This window comes from Macaca thibetana, chromosome 7 (assembly GCF_024542745.1).
Source record: "Macaca thibetana thibetana isolate TM-01 chromosome 7, ASM2454274v1, whole genome shotgun sequence".
NCBI lineage: Eukaryota > Metazoa > Chordata > Mammalia > Primates > Cercopithecidae > Macaca > Macaca thibetana.
In genome coordinates this window covers 83,557,386-83,569,431 of record NC_065584.1, presented here as the reverse complement: position 1 = coordinate 83,569,431, position 12,046 = coordinate 83,557,386, and the positions used below count along the sequence as shown (strand labels likewise).

The 12,046-nt window shown below is 50.2% G+C and overlaps 1 protein-coding gene across 6 annotated transcripts; it reads right to left on the bottom strand.

Annotated features, from left to right (window-relative positions):
* Window positions 1-35: 35 nt before the first annotated feature.
* TM9SF1 (transmembrane 9 superfamily member 1) lies at window positions 36-6,974 on the bottom strand. Of its 6 annotated transcripts, none has more exons than XM_050797459.1 (6): window positions 6,327-6,974; window positions 5,692-6,068; window positions 3,821-4,442; window positions 3,349-3,534; window positions 1,270-1,543; window positions 36-698 (listed from the first exon to the last, which is right to left on the bottom strand). In XM_050797459.1, the coding sequence occupies exons 2-6, from the start codon at window positions 6,034-6,036 to the stop codon at window positions 305-307; spliced, it is 1,821 nt and encodes a 606-aa protein (XP_050653416.1). In that variant the 5' UTR covers window positions 6,037-6,068; window positions 6,327-6,974; the 3' UTR covers window positions 36-304. The 6 variants fall into 6 exon arrangements, with proteins under 6 accessions (XP_050653416.1, XP_050653414.1, XP_050653415.1 ...); XM_050797457.1 differs by having other exon boundaries at window positions 5,692-6,053; XM_050797458.1 differs by having other exon boundaries at window positions 6,364-6,974.
* Window positions 6,975-12,046: the final 5,072 nt, after the last annotated feature.

The window sequence follows — 12,046 nt, the reverse complement described above, 5'->3', positions numbered from 1 at the left end:
TTCCTATATCCAGACCAAAACCTCCAACTACATGATCCTTTTTCTTAACAAATTTTATTTTGATAATTGTAAAAAGAAAAATCAGGACCAAAACTAAAGGCAACTTAAAAATTTCAAATATATACTCCTTATGTAATAGAGATTTATAATTTCCAGGCCCTCTCTGGGGAAGGAAGGCCCAAAGGGCAAAGGGGAAGGCAACAATGCCATCACACAATTCAGTCAATCAGAAGAGAAGCTGGTAGGAGAGCTCAAGGAGGCATGAAAAAAAGGAGAGAACAGCAATACTTCTGCCACACAGAACTCAGTCCATCTTGAGGTTAACATAGATATACCGGATGAACTTTAGGGAAGAAAAAAAGGAGATGGTGCCCAGCATGAGGAAGAAGACATAACCAGTGAGTAAGGAGTAGCCAAAGAACTCTACTGTCTGTACTGCCCCAGACATGTTGGAGCGCCGGGCATAATAGAAAACTGAGTAGAGAAAGATGAAGAGGCCAGTGGAGCCAACACTCAGCACAGATCGCCACCACCAGCGGTAATCCTCCCCAGACAACTGGAAGTAGGTGAGTGCAATGGAGATGCAAGCCCCCACACTCAGCAGGATGGCGAAGACAAAGAAGAGGATGCCGTACAAAGTGTACTGCTCCCGACCCCATACTGTGGCAAAGATGTAGTACAGCTCCACAGAGATGGCACTGTGAAGAAAAGAGATGATACACAGCATTAAAGGGCTGTGCACAGTGGCTGGGCTGAAATCCAGCCCCCACCCTCTCCCATGTTGCTGGGTCATTGTGAAAAGTGAGTTCACTCCACTCTCTGCCCCAGATCTCCTGGCTTCATGGGGATTTTTTGCCTATGATTAGCTGCTCTCACTTCAAGAATATCTTCCCTAATAGATTGAGGGCAGGGATCTTATCCATTTTACTTTCCACTTCATTCTTTGCCTGCCACAAAGAGGTATTCAACAAAGTAAATGGATCATCAAATGGGCTTTAAACCCCACATGATGTCCACAGACACTAAAGTCAGAAACCAGGAAGGTGAAGGGGGAGATGTCTCTGGAGGCCCTTATAAGTGAGACACTCTTATATCTGAACTGATTCAAGCTCAGTCCTGCTTGGAGATAGGAGGAACCATTTAATGATCTCTGAATGGTACCACTGAACCAGGGATCAGCGGGTTGGGTTAGGGTACTGGATGAGTAGGGACAGGAAAAGTTGAGGTCAGGAACCTGAGAGTGATAGCCATGGAATAAAGGGAGGATACCTGAAAGGCAGGAAGCCTCCAACAGTCATGTGGATGACAGTAGACTTGTACCAGGGCTGGGGTGGAATCTCCCGGGCGATGTTCTTGGTGCGACAGGGTGCATCAAAGGGGCTGGCGTTGTTCTTCCCGAAGATGCCTCCAATGACAGTGAGGGGAAAGCCCACCAGCAGCCAAACCGTCAGAAGCAGCAGGATGGTTGTGGCTGGCAGAGCCTGTGTCGAACCATTGGCCCAGTGCACTGAGTTCACCACACTCCACGTCAGGAAGAAAGGCACTGCAGGGATGGCCCCCGGAGGGAGGGTCAACACTAGGAGCTACATCTCTAAGGGTACCCACTTATATCCAGGACCAAAAGGGGAGGGGGGTGAAGCAGCCTGCCACTCTTAACAGCAGACTCATGCTCCTGGATGTCCCTACAGAGTCAACTGCCTTCACTTCCACCCTTTCAGATCCCGTTACTCTTTGTTTTTTTTTTTTTTTTTTTTTTTTTGAGACAGAGTCTCACTCTGTTGCCCAGGCTGGAGTGCAGTGGCACGATCTCCACTCACTGCAAGCTCTGCATCCCGGGTTCACGCCATTCTCCTGCCTCAGCCTCCCGAGTAGCTGGGATTACAGGCATGTGCCACCACACCCGGCTAATTTTTTTGTATTTTTAATAGAGACGGGGTTTCACCGTGTTAGCCAGGATGGTCTCCATCTCCTGACCTCTTGATCCACCCACCTCAGCCTCCCAAAGTGCTGGGATCACAGGCCTGAGCCACCGTGCCTGGCCTCTTTGCTCTTAATCTTACCACCACCACCCCCCATCCCGGTGTCATTAAGGATCCAGTTAGCTACTACATAATCTGAGAGTAACACAAATCCACCTGCCTCCAGGGACCTGTCTTGCCTTGGAGTTGGTAATTCCTAGCATGAGACATTTCTTTGGATTAAGGCCCTGTTTTCAGAAAGCCTTGGTTCAAATATAAATGTGATGGGATATAAATCAGACACATAGGATTGGGAACAAAAAGGGTTCAGAACAGGGACTACTACTGCCTTTGAAAGGGCAATCTGGTTTGAAAGCTTAGAGTGGGCCCACCTTCAAAATAAAAATTAAAGGGTGTTACTTTAGTGTAATGGGTGAGAATACAAGTCAGACTGCTGAAACCTGGTTCACTACTTTTTAGGAGTGTAATCTCAGACAAGTTACTTAAGCAGCCTTTAGTTCAGTTTCCTCATCTGTGGAATGGAAATATTACCTACTTCACACAGTTATTGCTGAGTGCTTACCACACTGCCTAGGACATATTATTTATTTTTATTTTTTTGAGACAGAGTCTCGCTTTGTCACCCAGGCTGGAGTGCAGTGGCGCGATCTCGGCTCACTGCAAGCTCTGCCTCCCGGGTTCACGCCGTTCTCCTGCCTCAGCCTCCCGAGTAGCTGGGACTACAGGTGCCTGCCACCATGCCCGGCTAATGTTTATTTTTGTATTTTTAGTAGAGACAGGGTTTCACCTTGTTAACCAGGATGGTCTCGATCTCCTGACCTCGTGATCTGCCCACCGTCGGCCTCCCAAAGTGCTGGGATTACAGGCGTGAGCCACCGCACCCAGCGAGGGCTTTATAATGTTAAACTATTCAAAAGAAGTGCATTCTTGTCTTTTTTGGTTTTCTTGTTTCTTTTACAATATTCCTTCCCTTCAAGCCTCATCCTGACTCTATCCCAAGTTCTATGATGTGTTCTTTTTTTTTTTGAGACAGTCTCACTCTGTCACCCCAGCTAGAGTGCAGTGGTGCAATCATGGCTCACTGTAGCCTCAACCTCCCAGGCTCCCTAGACTCAAGCAATCCTCCTGCCTCAGCCTCCCAAGTAGCTGGAATTACAGATGTAAACCACCATGCCCAGCTAATTTTTTGTTATAGAGACAGGGTCTCACTATGTTGCCTAGGCTTGTCTCAAACTTTTGGACTCAAGTGGTCCTCCGGCCTCGGTCTCCCAAAGTGCTAGGATTACAGGTGTGAGCTACTGTGCCCAGCCACAATGTATTCTTAATTCCTAAGTCCAGAAAGGCCCACCAGGGAAAGGAATGTCCTCACCAGAGAAGAGACTGGTGGTGAGAATGATGTTCCACACCCAACGCTCGCCTCCAATCTGCCGGTAGAAGTGGCTGGACACGTAGCCAGAGATGCAGCAGGTCAGGGCATACAACAAGATGGCTGCCGAGTTAATGGCCCCATGACGGTGCACATTGAACATGCCCAGCAGTGCCATGACAATAATGCCTGCAGGATGGTAGTGGAAAGCCCATGTTAGGCCTTACCTGTGTCTCTTCTAGCAATTTCAGAGGAATCAGCCCCCCTTCTCCCAGACCCAGGGCCTCCAGCAAAACAATCTCCCCCAGTTTTGCTATCCAGAAAATCTACAATAGAATACGCGCATCCTTGCTAGAGCCACCTTATCCCTTAGGTCTGCCCCTCTGGATAGAAGATCCACAGACCTTTTCTGAACAAACTCCATACCTAGTTCTACCCCATGAGATAAATCCCCAATTCATTTTTATCACCTCACCAGTGCCAAGGGCCAGGAACTGGGCGCCCACGCCAAGCACAGCACAGAGCAGACCACGGTATGGGGGGAAGCGGAAGACATCTGTATGGATAATTTTCCAGCCATTGTCACCTTGGTCAAAGTCATCACCAGAACCTGCAGAGGTGGTCTCCTCATCTAAGTTGTACCGAGCCAGGTCATTCCGAAGCACACGCATTAGAATGACAGCCACAAAACCCACCAGTAAAAACACAAGCACCATGGAGTTGATGATGGACAACCAATGGATTTCCAGTGTTCGAGGAAAGAAACCACCATCATCACCACGGCGCCTGTCACTCCGACGCTCTACTGAAGTCTCAGACCAGCGCACGCTGTAAGTGTGGGTAAGGCCTAGGAACTCATCAGGTCGTAACCCATCCAAGCTGTGGGGCTTGACGTCCCGCACTGAAACATTGGCAAATATAATTCGGTCTCCATGAAATTCTAGGTGGAAGTCCAAATGGGTCCAGAGTCCTATCTTGTGGCTGTGTGGCAAGAAGCCGCTCTCCTCCATGTAGCCCACAAAGCCCCGGATTGGCAAGTCATCTACCACAAATTCAAAGTAGTACAGTTCTTCGATGGCCTGGCGCAGCTGCTCCACCTATAAAGAGCAAGTCAGGAGTTGGTCACACAAGACCTCCCCAGGCAGAGAGTTAGAGCAAAGTTTCTCACCTTCAGCACTACTGATATTTTGGGGTGGACAGTTCTTTTTTTTCGAGATGGAGTCTTGCTCTGTCACCCAGGCTGGAGTGCAGTGGTGCAATCTCGGTTTACTGCAGTCTCTGCCTCCTGGGTTCAAGCAATTCTGCCCCAGCCTCCCGAGTAGCTGGGATTACAGGTACCCACCACCACACCTAGCTCATTTTTGTATTTTTAATAGAGACAGGTTTCACCATGTTGGCCAGGCTAGTCTCAAACTCCTGACCTCATGATCCGCCCACCTCAGCCTCCCAAAGTGCTGGGATTGGCCAGGTGCGGTGGCTCATGCCTGTAATCCCAGCACTTTGGGAGGCCGAGGCGGGCGGATCACAAGGTCAGGAGATGGAGACCATACTGGCTGACACGGTGAAACCCCGTTTCTACTAAAAATACAAAAAATTAGCCAGGCATGGTGACGGGCACCTGTAGTCCCAGCTACTCGGGAGGCTGAGGCAGGAGAATGGCACGAACCCAGAAGGTGGAGCTTGTCATAGTGGGGTTGTCCCATGCACTGTAGGATGTAGCTTTCCTGGCCTCTTCCCATTACATGCTGGTAGTACCCCCAGCTGTAACAATAAAAAATGTCTCCAGACATTGCTAAATGTTCCTTGGGGAACAAAAGTGTTCCCTGTTGACAATCACTGGATTAGACTCCAGTATGTTGAGATTCTCCAAAAGAAAGAGCAAGTATGACTTGACAGGAGAGTGGTAAGGTGTAAGGAAGTCTGGAGTGGACTAAGAAGTACCAGGATTCACTAAAGAAAAAGCATGACAGGGAAGGTTAGGTAGAGACTACAGGAAAACAGTTAAGAAACAGCCAAGAGGTAGGCATGGAAGGAAACAGAAATATGTAGGACTGATAGTTGGGACCTCTTGACCAACAGAGAAGCTTGCAGTAAGAAACCCTGGGCTCTGATATCAGTTCTGCAATTCACTGTCAATGTAATCTTGAAAAAAGTAACTTCTAAGCAAGTTCGTAACTTAGTCAACTGAATTAGAATAGCATCACCTACCCTGCCTGCCACACTGGGTTGTATTGTAGTTAGAATCAAATCAGACAATTTCCATAAAGGTACCCTGAACCATATATGTAAGGCACTGTTAGTCTCTGGGAAGGAGGGCCACATGATCGCCAATGTGGAGAGGCTGACCTGTGCAGAACTGAGCTGCATGTGGCACAGAATTCTCTTCTCCACGTTTTCCCGAAAGCGGATCTCATACAAAGACTCAGCCATTCGGTCCCCATCCAGCACTTCACCCAGGCTAAGGCTTTTGTGACGTATCTTCTCAGGGCAGCAAACTGGAAGCTGATAGTAGTGGTAAGTTTCCTGAGGGTTATGGTAGGGTCCCACTTTGTTGACATATAGAATAACAGGGTCGCCGGCCTTGTAGTGTGTCACGCCTTCCACCCCTGGCCCATGGCCTGTGCCCAGCAACAGTATCAGGATTGGCAACCACTGGCAGCTCCAACTTCGAGGGTTCCCTATGACTGTCATCCTTAAGGCAGTGGAACCTGTTTGGGGGAATCCTGAGGTTACAGAAACCAGGGAGGTTACAGAAACCCCAGGTCAGGTGCCTCGAACTGAGGTCCCCTGGCTCCACTTGCTCCCATTGACCCCCTCCCCGCCCCCACCCTACCCCGCCTCTCTCTATCCCAAAGACCCCGCTCCACTTCAGCTCTCTCATCCTCCCAACCTGGGGTTCATCCCTCCCGCAGCCCGTCCGGCCCGGGGCCTCTATTTCGCGCCCTGGCCCGTTTCCATGACAACGCCGCGCGGTCTCGCACCTCGGGTCCCTTCCCGCCATAGCCCCGAGGTCCTCACCGCGCGGGAAGGGCTGGCCGAGGCGGCGCCAGCGGCCTCCGCGGCCCCGTAGCTGCCCTTGGGCTCCTGCCGGGGTCTCTACCAGAGCGGCGCGGTAGCGGCGGGTTGGAGAGGACCTGCCAACCGACCTCCACGGGGTTGCCCGCTGCTGCGCCTGACAGCTGCAGCTGCGGCTACACCGCGCTGGACACAGCTCTGGCTTACTCAAGAACTCCCCGCTGCGCCTTCTCCATCTGGAGGCCCGGCCCAGCTCCGGCGACCCCGTGAGGCTCAGCTCGCCCCGCCCGTCCTGGGCAAGGCGGGGGTCCTCCCGGCGATCGGCAGCGCGGCCCAGGACACGTCAGTCTTACCACTTCCGCCCTCAGCGGCGGGGACCTCAGCCTGGCGGAAAGCTCGTTGCATTGAATGTAGAGGGCCTTAGACGCTGCAGCCCCTGGGGACCCCTTCGCGACGGCTTCCCGGGGAGGGGGCTGAGGCCTGGCAGCCAGGACCCTGACGCCCCTTCGGGAGAGGAGTGGCATCTAGGCCGCTCGCTTGCTCCGGGAAAGATTTGGGGTTTGAGAGCTCTTGGCCAGGAGGCTCGCCCTGGCCGAGGCCCGAGAGGTGTACCCGCAGGCAAGAGCCTAGCGAGGGCCGGGGAGATGGAGCGCAGGCGGCGGCTTTGTTCGAGGCACTTGCCGGCTGAACCACCAGCTGCTGAGCCCTGCGAGGCGGTTCGTGGCCCCCCAACTGGGGAAGGGGCTCTGGGCATCTGTCCCATGCAAGGGTCCCACCGTCTGAATCTCACCTCACTCCTCTCCCACCTGTCACGAATGGCCCGCGCCAAAGTAATAAATATGTGATAGGAATGTCTTCCAGAGGCTATGCTGGAGACTTCCCTGGCCGCACAGTGAGCGTTCAGTGCCCCACCATAAGCAAGCCGAAACCCGGTCTGGCGCAGAGGCGCCCAAGGAGAGAGGGTGTCTGTCCTTTCACTCTCTGAGTTGGGCAGCCTGACACGGTTATTGTTAATTGGTAAAGTATCTCGCGGTCCGTTAGTCTTCTTCTATGTTTTTGTTCTTATTTATCACTGTGTATGTCTTTGGGCTTCTCTTAACTTTCTATGGCAAATTATTTTGAAAAAGTTTACTCGTGTTTATCTCAGCGATTTTAAAGGGGATCTGCCGTCTAGGGAGTTCCCCTTGAAAATTGGACCTTTGAGTAGTGACTTCTGTTTTGCCACCTGGGAGCAACGTGTAAGGAAGTGGACTTAAGGTTCTCTCTCCCCAGGGCAAGAAGCACAGTGGAAAAATCACAAATGACTTCTGGCCTGAAAAGCCCTTAATTTACCTGCTTCTACAATTACTGCCCTTTATGACCCAGTTCATCTCCTTGCAGACATAGGTGAGGGTCAAAGAAGTAGATGGTGGAGTTTTTTAGACAATCAGTGAATTTTGTAATTAGAAAAAGAACTGAGGTCGGGCACAGTGGGCTCACACCTGTAATCCAAGTGTGTCCGAAATTGGTGGGTTCTTGGTCTCACTGACTTCAAGAAGGAAGCCGTGGACCCTCACATTGAGTGTTACAGTTCTTAAAGATGGTGTGTCCGGAGTTTATTCCTTCAGACGTTCAGATGTGTCTGGAGCCTCTTCCTTCTGGCGGGTTCGTGGTCTTGCTGTCAGGAGTGAAACTGTAGACCTTCGTGGTGAGTGTTACGGCTCTTAAAGGAAGTGCCTCAGGAGTTGTTTGTTCTTCCCGGTGGGTTTGTAGTCTTGCTGGCTTCAGGAATGAAGCTGCAGACCTTCGCCTTGAGTGTTACAGCTCATGGCAGCATGGACCCAGAGTGAGCAGCAGCAAGATTTATTACAGAGTGAAAGAACAAAACCTCCACAGGGTGGAAGGGGACCCCCGCGGGTTGCCACTGCTGGCTAGGGCAGCCTGCTTTTATTCCCTTATCTGGCCCCACCCACATCCTGCTGATGGTCCATTTTACAGAGAGCTGATTGGTCCGATTTGACAGAGTGCTGATTGGTACGTTTACAATCCTTGAGCTAGACACAGGGTCACAGAGTGCTAGTTAGCTAGATACAGTGTTAGCTAGATACAGAGTACCAATTGGTGTGTTTACAAACTTTGAGCTAGACACAGAGTACTGATTGGTGTATTTACAAACCTTGAGCTAGACACAGAGTGCCAATTGGTGCATTTACAATCCTTGAGCTAGACACAGAGTCAGAGTGCTAGTCCTCCAAGTCTCCATTCCGTTAGCTAGATACAGAGTACCAATTGGTGTATTCACAAACCCTGAGCTAGACACAGAGTGCTGACTAGTGCACATAACGATCCTCTAGCTAGATATAAAAGTTCTCTACTTTTTTAAAATCAGGATTCTCAGGAGAGGGGTTACCTGGTCATCAGCATTTTCTTTTCTTTTTTTTAAAGCAAGCACTGAGGCCGGGCTCAGTGGCTCACACCTGTAATCCCAGCGCTTTAGGAAGCCGAGGTGGGTGGATCACCTGAGGTCAGGAGTTCGAGACCAGCCCGGCCAACATGGTGAAACCACGTCTCTACTAAAAATACAAAACAATTAGCCGGGCATGGTGGCTCATGCCTATAATCCCAGCTACTTGGGAGGCTGAGGCAGGAGAATCGCTTGAACCCGGGAGGCGGAGGTTGCGGTGATCTGAGACTGTACCATTGCACTCCAGTCTGGGCAACAAGAACCAAACTCTGTCTCAAAAAAATAAGCACTGATTTTGTTTTCGTTGTTTTTTTTTTTTTTTTTTTTTTTTTTTTTTTTTTTTTTTTTGAGACAGAGTCTCGCTCTGTCTCCCAGGCTGGAGTGCAGTGGCGCAATCTCAGCTCACTGCAAGCTCCACCTCCCAGGTTCATGCCATTCTCCTGCCTCAGCCTCCCAAGTAGCTGGGACTACAGGCGCCCGGACCACGCCTGGCTAATTTTTTTGTATTTTTTAGTAGAGACAGGGTTTCACCGTGTTAGCCAGGATGGTCTTGATCTCCTGACCTCGTAATCTGCCTGCTTCAGCCTCCCAAAGTGCTGAGATTACAGGCGTGAGCCACCACGACCGGCCAGCACTGATTTTGATGTATACCCAGATTATATGAGCATACAAGGTAAAGTCAAAATAGCCTGGCATATGAGACCGCTCAGACCTGGATCCTAATTACTTCTCGAGGTACATTCCCCTTCTGGAACCCTATCCTGTATTCAAATAGAAATACTGAATATCATATTCTCTCAAGCCTACAAGCCTCATATTGTTCCTCCTGCCTAAACCACCCAATCTCCTATTCCCTACTTATCCTTTTTTTTTTTTTGAGACGGAGTCTTGCTCTGTCGCCTAGGCTGGAGTGCAGTGGCGTGATCTCGGCTCACTGCAAGCTCGGCCTCCTGGGTTCACGCCATTCTCCCGCCTCAGCCTCCCAAGTAGCTGGGAGTACAGATGCCCACCACCACGCCCGACTAATTTTTGTTTTTGTATTTTCTGTAGAGACAGGGTTTCACAGTGTTAGCCAGGATGGTCTCCATCTCCTGAACTTGTGATCCGCCCGCCTCCACCTCCCAAAGTGCTGGGATTACAGGTGGGAGCCACCACACTTGGCCTTTTTTTTTTTTTTTTTTTTTTTGAGACAGAGTATCACTGTCAGCCAGGCTGGAGTGCAGTGGTGTGATCTCAGCTCACTGCAGCCTCCACCTCCCAAGTTCAAGTGATTCTTCTGCCCCAGCCTCCAGAGTAGCTGGGACTACAGGTGCGCACTACCACGCCTGGCTAATTTTTGTATTTTTTAGTAGAGACGAGGTTTCACCATATTGGCCAGGCTGGTCTCGAACTCCTGACTTTGTGATCCGCCCACCTCAACCTCCCAAAGTGCTGAGATTACAGGTGTAAGCCACTGCACTCGGCCTTATCCTTTTTTTTTTTTTTTTTTTTTTTAACAGTGCAAATCTCTATAAAGCCTTCCCTTACATCTCCTGCCAGGTTTGTTTATAGCATATCTCACTGTACGGTTATTTTACTTCTTATGTGTCTGTCTCCCTTGCTAATTTCAAACTCCTCACAGGAAGACTGTAATTTATTCATCTCTGTTTCTTCAGGGCCTAGCAGTGTTTTTGTATATATTAGGCAGCTTAATACATGACATGATCCTTGCATGAACTGGTTTACCCCCTGTACATGATGAGAGACTAGAGTTGCCACCAAGTTACCTATCCAGGGGCCAGCCTGTGGGATCAGATGGACAGGATTGGGTGGGCCCCCTTACCATGGTGTGCCCTGGAAAACTGCTCATCTTGCTAAATTGAGGATGTAGAGCTGGTTTCCAGCAGAACTTTGGAACCATCCTGCCAGCAAGGTCAGACTGTCAATAAATAGGAATTTATTGCTGGCCTGTGGCATGATCTGTTCTTGAAGTATTTGTTCTGTTCTGGAGGATGGAAGATATAAGAATTTGGATTCTTCCCTTGTTCTTTCCTCTGCCCCTCTGTCCCCTGCTGATATAGTTGGGATAGTTATCTCTGCCCGAATCTCATGTTGAAATGTAATCTCCAATGCTGTAGGTAGATCCTGGTGGGAGGTTTTTGGATCATGGGGGGGACCCCTCATGGTTTGGTGTAGTATTCACCCTATGAGTTATCGCAAGATCTGGTTGTTTAAAAGTGTGTGGCACCTCCCCCACAACTCTGTCTCACACTCCCATTCTCACCCTGTGACGTCCCTGCTTTCCCCTTCACCTTCCGTTTTGATTGTAAGCTTTCTGAGGCCTCCCCATAAGCTGAGCCATCACCACGCTTGCTACACAGCCTGCAGAACGGTGAGCCAATTAAACCTCTTTTTCTGAGACGGAGTCTTGCTGTGTCGCCAAGCTAGAGTGCAGTGGTGTGATCGTGGCTTACTGCAACCTCCCACTCCTGGGTTCAAGTGATTCTTCTGCCTCAGCCTCCAGAGTAGCTGGTACTATAGGCATGCACCACCATGCCCAGCTAATTTTTGTATTTTTAGTAGAGATGGGGTTTCACCATGTTGGCCAGGATGGTCTCAATCTCTTGACCTTGTGATCCACCTGCCTAATTTGGCCTCCCAGAGTGTTGAGATTACAGGCATGAGCCACTGCACCCAGCCTAAACCTCTTTTTTTTTTTTTTTTTTTTTTTGAGACAGAGTCTCGCTCTGTCGCCCAGGCTGGAGTGCAGTGGCGCAATCTCGGCTCACTGCAAGCTCCGCCTCCCGGGTTCACGCCATTCTCCTGCCTCAGCCTCCTGAGTAGCTGGGACTACAGGCGCCCGCCACCGCGCCCGGCTAATTTTTTGTATTTTTAGTAGAGACGGGGTTTCACCGTGGTCTCCATCTCCTGACCTTGTGATCCGCCCGCCTCGGCCTCCCAAAGTGCTGGGATTACAGGCGTGAGCCACCGCGCCCGGCTAAACCTCTTTTCTTTACAAACTACCCAGTCTCACGTTTTTGTTTGTTTTTGTTTTTGAGACAGGGTCTCACTTTGTTACCCAGGCTGGAGTGCAGTGGTGCGATCTTGGTTCACTGCAACCTTCACCTCTCAGGCTCAAGTGATCCTCCTGAGTAGCTGAGACTGTAGGCACATGCCACCACACCTGGCTAATATTTGTATTTTTCGTAGAAATGCATCTTCGCTATGTCGCCCAAGCTGGTTTTGAACTCCTGGGCTCAGGTA

Bases quoted from the DNA above. Each gene is read 5' to 3' on its own strand.
- TM9SF1 (XM_050797459.1), bottom strand. From the start codon at position 6,036: ATGACAGTCATAGGGAACCCTCGAAGTTGGAGCTGCCAGTGGTTGCCA. The intron at 4,443-5,691 runs GTCAGCCTCTCC...TGCTCTTTATAG, and splicing joins TGCAGCTCAGTTCTGCACAG to GTGGAGCAGCTGCGCCAGGC. The intron at 699-1,269 runs GTATCCTCCCTT...TTTTCTTCACAG, and splicing joins GGAGGCTTCCTGCCTTTCAG to TGCCATCTCTGTGGAGCTGT.